Source organism: Podarcis raffonei, chromosome 8 (assembly GCF_027172205.1).
Source record: "Podarcis raffonei isolate rPodRaf1 chromosome 8, rPodRaf1.pri, whole genome shotgun sequence".
Taxonomy (NCBI): domain Eukaryota; kingdom Metazoa; phylum Chordata; class Lepidosauria; order Squamata; family Lacertidae; genus Podarcis; species Podarcis raffonei.
In genome coordinates, this window is record NC_070609.1 from 75,125,393 (window position 1) to 75,141,307 (window position 15,915).

General features: G+C 43.4%; 1 protein-coding gene across 6 annotated transcripts in view; it reads left to right on the forward strand.

Moving 5' to 3' along the window:
* The window catches only part of UBE4B (ubiquitination factor E4B), a 68,921-nt gene that overhangs the window by 9,391 nt on the left and 43,615 nt on the right, over positions 1 to 15,915 (forward strand). For 4 of the 6 annotated variants that reach the window (XM_053400895.1, XM_053400896.1, XM_053400897.1 and 1 more), the window contains 2 exons: positions 9,238 to 9,424; positions 15,049 to 15,184. In XM_053400895.1, coding sequence (XP_053256870.1) covers positions 9,238 to 9,424; positions 15,049 to 15,184 — 323 coding nt within the window. Of the gene's footprint in view, positions 1 to 8,751; positions 8,884 to 9,237; positions 9,425 to 15,048; positions 15,185 to 15,915 lie in introns of those variants that run through there. The other 2 variants (XM_053400899.1, XM_053400900.1) reach the window with 2 other exon arrangements.

The following is a 15,915-nucleotide window of genomic DNA, read 5'->3' on the forward strand; positions in this document are numbered from 1 at the left end:
AGCAGATATTCTGCCACTGAGCTAGGGCTCTTTCCCTCAATGACACTTAGGTACGCAGTGTAAAACAAAATGGCGTCTTTCAGACAACTATCTTAAGGTAGGGCTAGCCAATGTTGGACCCTCCAGATAATGTGGATTATGACTTGAGGGCACCACACTGGTTGTACCAGGTCTCACAAACAGTGAGGTTTCACAAGCAGTGGTTTATGAAGTGGTGGCCGAGCATTGGGATTTAGCTTAAATCTTGGCTTATTTTCATGATTTAACTGGTATTAATCTGAATTTAGCCCATTCACACATAATGAGGAATTCTGGTTTAATACAAGCCAGGACATTTGTGCTGAAGCCAGCGTGTGACAGGAGGAGGACAGGAGGAACAATTGTTAATATCTTCTTAAACCATGGCTTAGGAAATTTTGGGAGATCTAGTGCCACCATCACACTCAAGGCGATGTCAATAGCATTCTTGGGCGATTTCCTATTCAGGTAATAATTAAACCTGCTTAGCTTCAACAGAATTGCTGCATCATGTACCGTCAGGCCGTGCCCTGGGATACCCTCTGCAGGCAAGATATCCTGCTGTACAGACACCACTTCAAAGCAACCTTAGAGAGGGACATCTGTAATGGGAAGTTGATTTCTTACTTCAGAAAGTGTAGATAAATCTGCATCTCAGGCAACTGCAGGGGAATAAGGAAACACATCCACTGGACCTTTTTGCAGCGTGAGGAAATGGTCAAATAAACCTGTTCATCAACGCAGCCGAATCGCTGCATTTCGTACCTGTGCCTGAGAAACATACTTCAAATTTGCTGAGTGAAGGGACTGAAGAAATGATTGGAAAAGCCAACTCAGTACTTTACTGAATGTGCATGGGAGAAAGCTTATGGATCTGAATGTGTGCTGTAGAATAGTAGCTTTCAATCTCCTTTCTGGAGAACACGGGGTGGAGGCGGGTTCCTTAGAAGTAAATGTGGTGTGTCTGTCCTCATTGAGAAGATGAAGCTTTAAACAGTAGCTTGCTCACTCATAACCAAAAAATTGGCAGTTGCATGTGAGTGTTTAATGTGCTTTAGGATGTACATTCCTACATGGCAAAAGGTCTCTGTGAATTTAGTATTTTCCTAATAACGCTCCCTGAAATCCTCTGCAACACATAGGGATTTCTTCTGCAGATACTGATGTAGAAAGCTATGCCCCAATTATTAGGGAAATAGTAGGGGGACTCTGAAATCCACAAAACACAAGCCCCCCCAACCCCTGCCCACTTTTATCCAAATCAGGACCTCTTTGTAGCCTTATGAACATAGATGCTGAGGGGGCTATCAGTGGCAACTAGCCACAATGTCTATGCTTTACTTCCACTGTCAGAGGCCGAATGTCTCTGAATACCCTGTTCTTGTGGCACTGGTTTGTTGTATTTTAAACTGGTGCAATCTCCCTTAGGGCCGTTTGGCGGAAGGTGGTAATAAATTGAATTTATAATAATATCATTTGCTGGGAATCTCAAGGGAAAGAGTGCTGTTGAGCTCATGTCCTGCTTGCCAGCTTCCCATTGGGGTATCTGGTTGTTCACTGTGAGAACAGGATGCTGGACCAGATGGGTCCTTGGTCTGATCCAGCAGGGCTCTTTTTACATAAGGGACTGGGTCTGCAGTACTGTTACTTGATTGCTGGAAAGGGTTTCCTAAAGTGAAAAGTTTGAAAACAGTTGAGGAGTGTACTTGGATAACTTTCTCTATTATACTTCAGGTGTAACATAAAAGTGGCTTTATATGTGTTAGATCGTTGGTCCATCTAGCTTAGTATTCTCTACACTAAGTAGCAGCAGCTTTCCAGGATTTCAGGCAGGAATCTCTCCCAGCCCTGAATGGTGATGTTGAGGATTAAATCTGGGACCTTCTACATGCAAAACAGATGCTCTTACTACTGTGCTATGGCCCTTTTTGCTGAAAAAGCGCTGCTTTAGGAGCATAATGTTTCTTTGTTAGGCTTCATTAAATGCATTCACCCTACACGTTTTTGTATGTGTGTGCTGCGGCACCATTTATGTATTCAAAATGGGGGGGGGGGGGAGTCTCTTGTCCCAAGAAGCTTACAGTCTCCCAGCTGCAGCATCAGTGGAAAAGGGGAGGTGGAGGAAATGAAAAGCAAGAGGACAAATAGCACAGAGAAGGGAAAAAACCAATCATGTGAAGAGAAACTGTGGTGAAATGTTCAGTATCATGCCAGCACTCCTGGGAGGGGTGGAGAGAGAGAGATGGTCTACTGAATCTCAGTGATTTGTTTCTGTAACGCCTCAAATGTGCAGGAAGCTTTTTCTCCTTAATTTCATATACTACCCATATGTTAGATATTAAGTGTTTACTAGTTTTTGAAAGGCGGGGAAGTGGGGGGCCATGCCTAGCTTACGTAATGTGTTGTGAAGCCTGGAACCAAAGACAGAGACTCACTGTGGCAGACTGTCAAAACACTAGTGTGCAAATCATGGTTTGCATGTGAGCATGCATGTGCTTCATGAATGGCTTATAATACAAGGTATTTATGTATAGCACTGCTCCTGCCCCTTGTTGCATGTGGGACAATGGAAGTTGAAAGTAGCTTGCCTAAGGACACCTGTTGGGTTCATGGGGGAAGGTAAAATTTCAACCAGGACATTCCCATTTGTAGTTCAGTCTCTCTCTCTCTTACACAACACCTACTTTTAGGTGAGATGATGGAAACCTTTGGAACACTTGATTGCCTTCCATTTGGCTCTGATGCAGAGCCAAGGTTCCAAGTATCTGGGAAGTTCATGGTGCTAGGGCCTCCTTACTTCCGCAGAAGGTTCCAGGTTCAGTTCCTAGAATCTCCAGTTAAAACAGAAGTGGGGAACCCACAACCTTAGAGATGTTGTTGGCTTACATCCAAATGGGACCATCTTCCACTGGTCCCGAAAGCTCTGCATTGGCTACCTACCAAGTGACCTGTCAAACCCAATTCAAGGTTTTAGTGCTGGTGTACAAAGCCCTAAGTGGCTTGAGACCCAAGTACCTAAAGGAGTGACTCCCCTAATATCGACCATCTCAGGCCCCACAATTGGTAGGGGAGGCTCTGTTGGTGCTGCAGCCACTGACCCTCTTCAATGCTGACTCGCTGCTTGTGGAGTGCCCTTGCTGGTGAGGTGTGTCTTGTCTCCTTCATTATAGACTTTCAGGAAAAAATGGACATCAGTTTATCCAGACATTTGATGGCTGATAGATACTGGCCATGACAACCTTGAAATTAGTGGCTATACAATTGCTTTTAAATGTTTTAAGGTGCTATTGTATTTTTTAACATTTTAAGTATTTATTTAAAAACATTTTGATGTTTGCGGTCTTGGGATTCTTTCAAGGAAAGGGAGGGGTACAAATTTAATTAATCATCTCTGACAATTGACCCCGATCCCTTTGTCTGATGGGGGTTGGAGTCCAATCGCTCCCGAGAGGGCCACAGGTTCCCCTGAATTAAAACAATATGTAGTGAGAGGGTCCTTGTTTTTGGCCCTGAGCCTCTGGAGAGTCTTCCTAGTTGACACTATTCAGTTGAATGGACCAGTGATCTCCCTTGCTACATGGCAGCTTAACTTAGATCAGGGGTAGGCAACCTAAGGCTCGGGGGCCGGATGCGGCCCAATCACCTTCTCAATCCGGCCTGTGGACGGTTCAGGAATCAGTGTGTTTTTACATGAGTAGAACGTTTCCTTGTATTTAAAATGCATCTCTGAGTTGTTTGTGGGGCCTGCCTGGTGTTTTTACATGAGTAGAATGTGTGCTTAGATTATTAGCATGGTATGCATTAAGTTGAAACCTGCCCTGAGCCTTGGTGACAGCTGCATTGGTTGCCAGTTCTTCTCTGGGCCCAATTAAACACATTAGTGTTTAAAGTGCTAAATAACTTAGGTCCTGAGACAGTCTCCCTCCCCACAGACCCTACTGGGTGTTAAGAGGGGGCCCTCTTGGTAGTTGTACACTAAGTTGTGGAATTCCCTCTCCATAGAAGTGTGTCTGGCTTCTTCACTATATAGCTTTTGGCATATGCTGGAACCACAGCCCCTTGCCCTGCCCTCTGACACCTGAGGTGTTTGTTTTCAGGACCCACCCTGTTCCTGTGACACTAATTGTTTTAATTGTTCTAAATTGTGAATATTAAGTTGTAACCTACCCAGGAACCTGCTGGTGAAAGGTGGGGAATAAATTCAATAGTAATAATAATGAGGAGGGGGAGGTTACAGATAATACAATGGGAATCACTAAATAAAAAGCTGGTGTTTTAATAAAGAAGTGCAAGTCTTTTGGCTGGCTTTGTTGGAGTCTTGATTGAGCCACTGAGCAATTTGCAGCATGTGTGAGATGGTCTACGTTGCTGAGGACAGGATCGACCATATGCGGCTGCGGCTCATCTATTACACAGCTCAGTGTACACTTCTGGCATTGTACAGAAAAGGCCACGGTGGCAATATCCCTGCTGTGCATGTGGGGAAGTGTGAGCAAAAGAAATTTGGAAGTGGAAGGAGGACAAGATGTGGGCAACGAGGGGGATAGGGCGGGTGAGGAATGGGGAATTACTGTGACAAATGAGAAAGCGGAGAGTCTTCTGAATGCACAAGGAAAGACTGAACCTTGCCATGTAATGCCCAGATAGCCATAGCATTTAAAGGGGCTGGAATAGTCCATAGATGGCTTACTGTCCAAGGCCTTGCACTTGGTGTTGTCTCCTAGGATTTTTACATGGCATAAATATTCTGTAGAGGGCTGGTTCCAAGGAGTTTCGGGTTCTTCTGTTTCTCCGTCCAATCCTGTTGTCCACTTCTCAAACCTAAATGCTACATGGAAAGGTATGGAGAGCCACCCCCAGTTAATTTCCTTTTTTTTGGGGGGGGGGGAAGGATACGGAGCCAGGGAAAGTAAGATGCTTAAAGATTGTGGTAAATGGGGGTGGCGATGTCTCTTTAAGCGGACTTTCCTTCTCTTTGTACTTGCAACCTCCCAATTCTCAATTGGCACTTGCAAGTACACCCCTACTTGGGAGAAGTGAGATGTTTTCTCAGCTTAAGTTAGGGACTGTTTGTATATAGAGAGCTACTTCAAGGGAGTTGGCAAAATAGGACCAGTGGGATGTTTAGGATACTGAGTCAGACTATTGATCCATCTCTCCTACATAGACTGGCAGTGGCTGGCCAGGGTTTCAGGCTGGGTTCTTCTGTCCCAGTCATGGAGTGGCCAAGGGTTGAACCTGGGACCTTCTGCATGCAAAGCAAATGTTCTACCATTGAGCTATGGCCCTTCCCCCAAATTACAGTGGCACCTTGGGTTACATACGCTTCAGGTTACATACGCTTCAGGTTACATACGCTTCAGGTTACAGACTCTGCTAACCCAGAAATAGTACTTCAGGTTAAGAACTTTGCTTCAGGATGAGAACAGAAATCGTGCTCTGGTGGCGCGGCGGCAGCGGGAGGCCCCATTAGCTAAAGTGGTGCTTCAGGTTAAGAACAGTTTCAGGTTAAGTGCGGACCTCCGGTACGAATTAAGTACTTAACCTGAGGTACCACTGTATAGCCGTTACCCCAGTGTCATACAGTGAGTTGGGGTTTGAACTCTGGTCTCTCAAGTCCTAGTTGAACGCTCTAACCATTACATGTTTGATCACCCCAATTACTCCCCTCCCATTACAACATGTCATGTCACAAAAAGCTTGTAAGTCTCCCTGCGGTTTGAGAATAGGGGTGGCACAGGGAGGGTAGCATTGGAGCAACCTAATTCCAAATCTCCCTTGAGTTTGCAGAGTTAATTTGGATCCAGGTCAGTGAAAACGGGCACTGGATGTTCAGTAGGTTTCTCAGAAGAACATGTCCTCTGATAATGCAGCAGCCTTTTATCAGGTTGAGATTCCTTTTGGATCTCTAGCTGAGAGCATATCTTGACCTGCTTCGTGTGTTGGTCTGGAAGTGTTAATTCAAGTTCTGAAGATATTTTGCAGGACGACAACCGGTAGACATATTAAGCTTTTTTTGATAGGATTTAGTTATCACAGTTGTCTGGCAAAACAGAACTAGCTTGCCTCATACTATGAATGTAGGGTATAATAGGGCTTCCTTTCAATTTAGCTGCTGCTGAAGTTAATAGCTTTTGAGTTTTCATTACAGTCAAGTGGTTTATATCTTGTGAAATAAAATGAATGTATTTCGCTGTGTATCTTTTGAAATTCTTATTGTTGTTGGTCACTTGATGTGGTGTAAACAGAACACTTGTCTCCTCCAGGAAGCAGCGCAAAAAGGAAAGAAAAAAGCTATCAACCATTAGCTTCACATCATGCAGAACCAGTGTTAGAAACTGAGATAGGAAAGCTAGGAGCTAAATGGCACCTTAAACCTAGGTTATGGGCGCAACAAGGGAATGTCTAGGCACACTTTTTTATAACAAGAACACAAAGCTGAAAATGAATGAACTACAGCTAAAATCTGACATTCATTTTCACATGGTCTAGTCCTTCCCCTGCTCACTCCCCCTAATATTCTTAAGAGGGTCTCTTCTCTAGTCTTCAAAGACTAGCTGGAAGTGGGGAGGCAGAAAAAAGTCCTCCTTTCCTTCCACTCTACAGTTTTAATTTGAAATCTTAGACGAAGTACTGCGCCCAGAGCTCAGAAACTGCTCATGCTAATGAAATTCCCTGTCGCAAAATGCTCCTAGAACAATGGAAGTTTCGAACACTGTGCAGAACCAAATATAACAAACGTGTTATCATTCTGGAAACAACCGATGTGTACAATGAAAATGCAGCAACAAGCATTTATTAATTGAGTGTCTAGTTGCAGTTAGCATGTTTGAACAGTCTGCCACTAGTCATGTGCTGGGTGTCCCCCCCCCCCTTGATGTTGGCCTTTCACATGAACAATGAATTTGGACTAGCAATCCTGTACAAATTTTGTATTTGAAACATTTTAAAAATTGCTTGCTTTGAGGTATAGTGTGACATTGAGTGAATTAATGATCCACATAAATATGCTTGCAAAATGCAACTTGTTATGGATCTGAAAGATGGAGAGCAGCTTTACTGGAAGATAAAGAGGAGAAGAGATGATGATATCGACCTCATTGCTTAAGGGGGAACCTTTCACTGCTTCTAATTATAGTGTCCCATCTGAGCAGGGGAATGGAACACCGCATGGTGTTTTCCACATGTTGTTCTGTATCAGTTTCCGGGAAAATGCTCTTTGGAAATCTCTCGGGGAAAGGATAGAAGTCCAGGTGGTAAATCGCTAGAATGTTCAGAAACTTTATGACTTAATGGAATGGAAGCATGTTGCCCTTGAAGGAGAACCTTCTATTTATTTCTAATAGTTCCCAAACAACTGGGGGCGAGGGAGGGAATATGTTTTAAAATGTGTAGTCAGTCTTGAAAACAGAGCTTGTTTTGTGAATAAGATGGTGGGCTGTGAATTGGGAAGTTTCCAGCCTGCATCTCATTCTAGCTATGAACTTAACTGGGAGGCCTTAAACAAATCCCCCTCTCTGCCTCAGGACTGTTGTCTGTAATACCGTATTAGCCCGAATACAAGCCGCACCTTTAAAATTCAAGGGGAAGAAAGAAAAAAAGACAATACCCAAATATAAGCCGCTTCCTTAAAATTCTGCAGGCACTCACACCCGTTGTGTTTTACCGTATGTCTGTTTCAGCAGCAGTATCGTAAAAGCCAATTTTTTTAAGGTCGCGAATTTAAGCCGCACTATAACTTTTCACGGTTAGAATTTGGAAAAAAAAGTGACGCTTATATTCAGGCCAATACAGTATGTAAAATTCACAGTGATAATGGTTGTATTCAGTTGTTATGCTAGCTAAACTTTCCATTTGGTGAAATGTGAATGTGTCTGGCCTCCTCTCAACATAATGTGCACCCTCTCCCCTCTTTCCATACAGGATGAGTTTGAAAGCTTCTGCTTTTTGGTTAACCACAGTTTGTTGTGACCAGAATCTGTGCTTAATAATATTATTATTTATTAAATCTGTATATCTCTCTTCAGTTCACAACATAAAACTACAAAATGAAAAAACAAAAGACATAATAAAGCAAGCTCCATGTATTCCGTGTCTGGATTGACTTGCTTCTCATATTTGTTTTGATTACAGTAGTTAAATGTAATTCTTTTCTCACACTCCCTTTTTAAAACTGTTATGCTGGATTATAGTTAATATTTACATTTCTAGTAGCTTGCTCGCTTATTTGAGAGCTGTACAGGAGCCATAGTTTGAAGTTTCCTTGTTTTGAACTAACAACAGTTAATGGTCACCATGGTTTGTTGGTCCAGATAACACAACGAATGCTGGTTAACTGAAAGAGAAAGCAAAAGCTTCTGAACTTTTCTTCCCAGCTGCATGGGAGAAGGAGTGGTGGATCTCCATGCAGGCCCTGGAGGAGGCCATGCTCATTCAAATTTTGCTAAACCAGCTGGCATCATTGTCAATTGGACATGCTAGCTGATGCTGATGGAGTTGTAGTGGAAAATAACTGGAGGGCATCAGGTAATGAAAGTCTTGCCTCAACAGCTTCCCTCGGCAACAAATTGCTGCAGGCCTTGGAGCGATACTGCAGTCAGTAGCAGAGGAATGACTTCACTGGATTCTAAGAACCAAGGAGAGTCATAATTTAGTTGTAGGTTGCTTGTTTTGTATGCAGAAAGTCACAGGCTCAGTCCCTAGCACAGCCTTTCTCAATCTTGGACTGCTAGATGTTGTTGGACTACAACTCTCATAATTCTTAGGCAGCATGGCCAGTGGTCAGGGATTATGGGAGTTGTGGTTCAAGAACATTTAGTAGTTCACAAAAAGCTACCCTAGCATCTCCAGGTAAAGGGACCCCAGGTATGAGGTGATGGGGAAATACTCTATGCTTGAGACCCTGGAGAGCTGTTGTCAGTAGGGACAGATAATACTAGACTAGATGGACAAACTCTTTGACCTGGTGTATGGCAGTTCCCTATCTTCCTATTATTCTGGCCTTAACATACATTTTTTGCAGTCCCTTCCTTCAGCTAGCATCTCCAGGTGGCATGGGAAAGCTGTGCCTGACCTGGCTTGGGAGTATCTTGAAATACATCCCAGTTCTATTCTTAGCTCTTTTTTCTTGCCTTGTCAGAACCCCAGAGGATTTATACACCAGCATTTTGCTAAGCCCTTTTTTAAAAAAAAAAAAGTTTAACCCTTGTTTCATTGCAGATCCGTCGGAGGCGCCTTGCCCGGCTCGCCGGCGGGCCATCTTCTCAGCCCACCACACCGCTTACGTCTCCGCAGAGGGAAAACCCTCCGGGGCCTCCTGCAGCAGCACCGCCTTCTGGAGCGCCCCATAACCTTGGGCTAAACATTCATAGCATGACCCCAGCTACCTCTCCCATTGGCGCATCAGGTAAGCCACAACTTAATAATCCTTTTCCTTGAAATAGCTGTTACTGGTTTCTATGTATATTACATTTCCCCCACCGCCAAAATGGCTATCAGGTTGTACATTAACATAAATTATCCTTATTAAGCCGTACAAATTTTTCAAATGTTCATCATATAACAGTCCCAGGGACAAAAGTTGTTTTACCTGTTGCAGACCGTCGTTCCCAGGGAAGAATATAGTTCAAGTTGTGATGTTTAGGATAGCCATATCTGCAAAGATGCTTCAGAGAGTTTTGTTTAAGACCTGTTTTCATTTGTATATTGAATAAAACGTCACCATCTTGCCATGAAAACTGTCCATTCCTAGTATCACTGACGTACTTTCTTGGTGACAGGAAATTATACTGTTTACTTTAAACTGTTAAGTCCAGGGATGGTCCTTGTAAGGCTTTCTAGGTTTGAGTTGCAGATAGCCGAGTGGCCACTAAAAAAATAGTGAATAAATCCTTATTCTTTATATTGGCATTTAGGCCTCCACAATTGGCAGTGAAAACACAATTGGCAGTGAAAAATCCAGTTTAATAATTCTGATTTCCTTCCTGTTAGCAGCTGTGTTAGAAAAATTCCTGGTCATTTTTTTCCCCCACGGCAGATGATTAAAATGAACACTAGGAATTCAGATTTCTTTCTACAACTCCAGTATGGAGTAGTTTTTTCTGCATTGCTATGTTAATTAAAAACTGCAGAATGATAGATCAGTAAGGAAACATTACACTTGCCTAATTTTTTCTCTTAAATATTTTGTGGAAATGCACATTCATTTGTTTTGATGCCATGTTCTCTTCCATGCGAGCACTTTCAGCTGAAGGGAGCATCTTGTACAACCTTATTAGGTCCTGTCTTTTTGTGTGTGTTGGTTCCTCTCCTTGGAAGCAGGGGTGTGTGATCTTTTCAGCTGCTGGTTGTGGCTTAAAACAGTCCATACTGGGAATTGGGATTGTTTGCAAAATTCTCTGCAGCAATTTGTGATGCTGGCCATGAGCAATGAGATCTGTTCATGGACAAATCAGCAGAGTTTTGTGGCACCTTCAAGACAAATTTATTATGGCATAAGATGAGCCCTGCTGTATCAAGCCAAAGGCTTAGCTAGTCCAGCATCCTATTCTCACAATAGCTGACAAGTTGCACATGTGATTCTCTGCAACTGGCATTCAGGCATACTGTCTCTGACAGTAGAGAGAGAGGACATAGTCATCACAGTTAGTAGTCTTTGATAGCCTTATCCTCCATAAATTTGTCTGTTTCTTTAAAAGCAGGGGTTGGGAACCCTTTTTAGTCTGAGGGTCCCATATCCTTCTGGACATCCTTCCAGGAGCTGCTTATCAGTGGTGGACAAGACCAGGTTGACACATTCCTCTATCCTTACAAGCAAGAAACATTACCAGAGTTCAAGGACACATTTTCAGGGGAAAACGCTCAAGGAGTGTGTAAAGGAGGGCTAGTGGGGTGTGTGAACTGGAGAGAGTTCCAAGGGCCAGATAGAGGAGGCCTGGGGGCCACATTTGGCCCCCACCCCTCAGGTTCCCCATCCCTGTTTCATCTTGTGTGTTACACGGAAGGTTTCGTGATGTATATTCCATTTCATTGGGTTAGAATATCTGAGTTACAGGTAACCTGTAAAATTTCATGCATCTAATGAACTGGATGCTAGTCAACAACAGCTTATTACAGTAAGCCCACAGCTTACACAGGGGTTACATTTTGGGGATCGTTCCTAAAGCCAAAATCATGTCTAGTTGAAACACATTGGGAGCAATGGTGGTTGGAATTGCCAAAGTTCTTTTCCCCGGACGCCAACCCCTTTTTGATTTTTTATTTGCCAAGCGTGTAAAGCTGAATGTGCACAAGTTAAATGTGTGTAACTTGTGGGCTTACGGTATGCAATTGTAAATTGTTTGGTCTTTTAAGGTTCCTATTTTGATTCTGTTGCAACAGACTAATATGGCTACCCCTCTGGATGTTATTGCTGGATGGGCCCTTAAGTTGCTGCTGGCTACAACAGCTAGATAGAGGCTCCTTTTTCCAAGGCTCTATGCTTCTGAATACCAGGTTTTCAGCCAGGGCTGAAAACTCTTTTCAGCACATAACCTATAATCTGTCTTAGAGGGTTTTGTGGAGATAAAATGTGGTGTTTGGGGGTTTAGGAGCATGTGCCCTTGGAGTAAAAATGCAATAAATAGCCTATTGAAATGTGTAGCATAGACGACAACATTGATTTTAAATAAAGGATTAGTCATGTTCCTGCTATCATATAGGCCTTTCCCCTGCAGAGATCCCAGTCAGCCAGGGCAGATGCCACTGGGTGTCAGGGCTGTGTTTGCCCTTACTGCAACAGTCCTCATGTGCAGCTGTTTACTTTTCCCTTATCTAGATGAATGGCAGCCATTCACTTAATGCTGAAGAAGGGCCATTGTTCATGCTTTGCATGTAAAAGGACCAAGGTTCAATCCCTGGCATCATCCTAGTAGGGTTGATAAATATCCCTACATGAAACCCTATAAACCCACAGCCACACAGTGCCAAACTCTCGAATAGCCACTGAGCACGAAGCTGCCTCTTAATGTGCATAGCCCTATTCAAGGCCCTGTTCCTTCAATATGTGAGTGTATGATGGTAGTTGTGAACTAGCCCTCATATATATCTTACTTTGTTTTTGTTGCTCTCCTTCCTTCCTCCTTAACCTTGACCCTGCAGTTTAGGTGAGAGACTAGTATGCCACTGTGATGCAATATTGCACATTGACCTCATGCTGAAGATACAGTATAGCAATAAATATTTTTCCTGTTTGAAATGGCTCAAGTAACACATGTATAGTCTCTCTTAGCTGTTTACTTCGAGAAATCATTCTGGCCAGCTTGCTCCACTATTGGATTCAGTATTGTTTGTGCCTACCAAAGATAGGGGACAATTTTCATTTAAATTTGCTATGAGTGTGCTGGAATAGATTATGGAGCATATATTCTGTCCAGAGCAAATGACTATCAACACTTTATTTCTTGGCAGGCAGCGTGCAAAGTGGGAAAGGTAGTAATGATGGCTGCTTCATTTTCTTTGCTTTTTTATTATTCATGGGTATCTTAAATTGTACTAGTGGCTATCTTTTCTCATCAGTTTGTTCTTACTAGGTTTTTAAATACGTTTGGTTTTCTTTTACTTGATGGAATGTTTGAGACAGAATGCTAAACCATGGTTTAGTGTTACATTTGTGAGTCTTGGTAAACCATGGGCTCTCACTCTTTCTTTCTTTGGTATGCCAGAGGAGGCAGTTGAAAGCTTTCTGAGATAACTGGTGTTCCCCACTTAGGAGTTCGAACTCTTCCTAGTTAGCTCAAACAAATCAAGACCATCAGCTTTGGTTTGCTTCCTTACTTGAGTTCCTTAAAAGCAGGAGCTAAATGTAATATATAAAAACTAAGTCTGTTAGACTAATTTGCATTACAGGATGTTTTTTGCAATAATAAAATGGGGTCACTCTACTTATGCTGCTTGCAGCTCTTTGGAGGAAGGGCAGGGATGCAAATGGAATATTGTCACTGGCTTTGAGTGACAGTTCCTGTTCCTACCCTTGTTGATCACTGCTAGTAAGTTCAAGCCAGCAGCAGTCTGCACAGGTAATGTTTGGCTGGTGGGTTGAACTATGCTGCACTCCTATTGCCAGCAAATTAGGATGTCTGAAAGTAGTTTTGACTGTGTATGGCAGTGGTTTTCAAGCAGTGTGCCATGGCACCCTGGGGTGCCTTGAATGATGGTCAGGGGTGCCACAGGCAACACTGGACTCCATCCCTCTTCCCTTCCCTCCCTTTTCTGATGCCCTCTCAAGATGGTGGCCTCACGTTCACCTTCAGCCAGTCACCATTGGGCTGCTGAGGCTGAGGGCATCCTCTTCCCAGGCCCCTATAAGGTGGCATGAGGAGGCACCTTCCTTTGGGTTAGGGGGTGGGTCGGCTCAGAGACTAGGGGCTGCGGCTGCCAGAGGACTCCCAAGGAGAGGGGAAAGGAGAGGACACTGAGGAAACACGGCGCAAGGGAGGGTGTTTGAAAAGGGGTGAGGGAGTGCCGGCTCTAGAGATGACATAATTGGGCTTTGGAGACTTGGAGCACATTTCCTCACAGGGGAGCTACAGAAAGAATGTAGTTGGTCAAGGGAGCATTTGACTCAAAAAGGATGAAAATCTCTGGTGCATGGGATTACATTTCATGGGGAAAGTTTTTGTCTGGAACCCGAGTATGCAGTAATAATGTTCTACCCTCCCAGAAGCCCACTCTGCAGTGACTCGATGCGAGTCAAAGTTTTTGTCATGGCTGGGCCCGCTCAGAGCAGTGACTCTACAGAGTTGCAGTGGGCAACCTTTGAACTCATTACAACACATCACTCTGAAGTCTTTGGGGATTACTGGTGTTAGTGCATTGCTGATTATTTATGTTGCAGATATATAACATTTTTAATTGACACTTTAGCATTTTCATTGTATATAAGGAGCACTCTTACTAGCAAACTCAGTCACCCTGTGCCAACAGAGTTGAAAAGCAGGGTCACTAGGAACTAGAAGTTGGTATTGGTTCAATTCCAGGCTGCTCAGAAATACAAAAGCAACCAAACTAGGCAGTCCCCCCCTCCCTCAAAAAAACCAATACCTCAGCCCCAGTGAGGATTTGTGCATATTCTGTTGTTCCCAGCAAGCAGATAATGTTGAGTGTCAGTTGGAAAAGAAAAACAAACAACTGGAAGAAGGAAGGAAAGCCTGAATTGGCTTGTCTGAGCAGCTTAATAGTGCCCTGGAGTGATGGCACGGCTGGCTGGAATAGGATTACTCCTGGTATTGGGGGGGGGGGAAATGTGCTGCAGCATTTTTTTGCTGTGTGTGTGTGTAATATAAGTACCGTATTTTTTCATCTATAAGATGCCCCCATGTATAAGACACCCCTTGTTTGGGGGGACTCCAAATTTAAAAAAAAACACCCCTCAGCACTACCCATGCTTAAGGTAAGCCCCAATTTTAAACCTAATTTTTGGTTAAAAAACCCTAGTCTTATACACGGAAAAATACGGTATGTAATGTGTGTGTAATTTACAGTATGTGTGTGTTCAGTGTTGGAAACTGAGATAGGAAGCTAAGAGCTAAATGGCACCTTAAACCTAGGTTATGGGGGCAACAACGGAATGTCTAGGTGTGCTTTTTTCCAAACAAGAATACAAAGCTGAAAATGAATGAACGACGGCTAAAATCATATGTTCATTTTCGCATGGTCTAGTCCTCCTCTGAAGACTGCAAAAAACAAAGCCATGCTTCCCCTGCCTGCCCCCCTAATATTCTTAAGAGGGTCTCTTCTTCAGTCTTCAGAGAGTGGCTGGAAGTGGGGAGGCAGAAAAAGACCCTCCTTTCCTTCCACTCTGCAGTTTTAATCTGAAATCTTAGGCACAGTACTGCGCCCAGAGCTCAGAAACTGCTCATGCTAATGAAATTCCCTGTCGCAAAACCTGCCTAGATCAATGGGAGTTTCGAACACTGTGTGTGTTTAGTTCAAGAATGTGTTGTAGGAACAAAATGACATATAGTTTTTCCCCCCGGTGTCCTTTCCCTGCAGGTGTAGCCCACCGCAGCCAGAGCAGCGAAGGTGTGAGTTCGCTCAGTAGCTCCCCATCAAACAGCCTCGAAACACAATCTCAGTCCCTCTCCCGGTCGCAGAGCATGGATATCGATAGCGTCTCCTGTGAGAAAAGGTAAAAAAGTTTCCATCTGCCCTCTTCATTTGAGGCTGTCTCATTGTGGGTTGCCCCAGATGCTTGTTGCTCATACAGATGCTAGTTTTTTATGCCCTGCTCAGCAGTTTCTAACATGAGCTTGTAAATAGCTGCTCGCCTGGTTCCTGGTGGTGAGATAGAATTGTCTCTGGGGAACTAGGCAGGGTATCTTTTATCAAAGTAAGTGGATCTTTTTAATTGATAGTTCTTATTGAAATTCCCACAAAGAAGCAAAAAACAGTACAGTCAAACAATACAAAATAAACCATAATGAATCAAAATAATATGAACTACGTATATATTTAAGGGACAGGAGAGGTGAAATAGGGGGGGAGGGGGCAGCTGGTGGTCCAGGTCAGTCCAGCACTCAGTGCTTCCCATCTATCTTGTGTTTGTGGAATATCATTTGCTCATAAATCTCCAGTTGAGTCATATCTTATGCTCAAAGAGGTGATGGTTCTTTAACTTTAATCCAGAAAAAGTGGCATATATGTAGTCTAGCTGGAAAACCTTATTTATTGCATGCATACACTCCCCACCCCAACACACACACACACATTCATGTAAGGAGCTAATCTGAGTTATCTTCTGCTTAAGCCTTTGCTGGCAACTAGTTTTTTTCTGTGGGCATCTTAAACAGTTGGGGGGTTGATGGGCTAAGGTCACCTCTCTAACCCAAAATGTCTTGCTGGCAAATACAGTGGATAGAA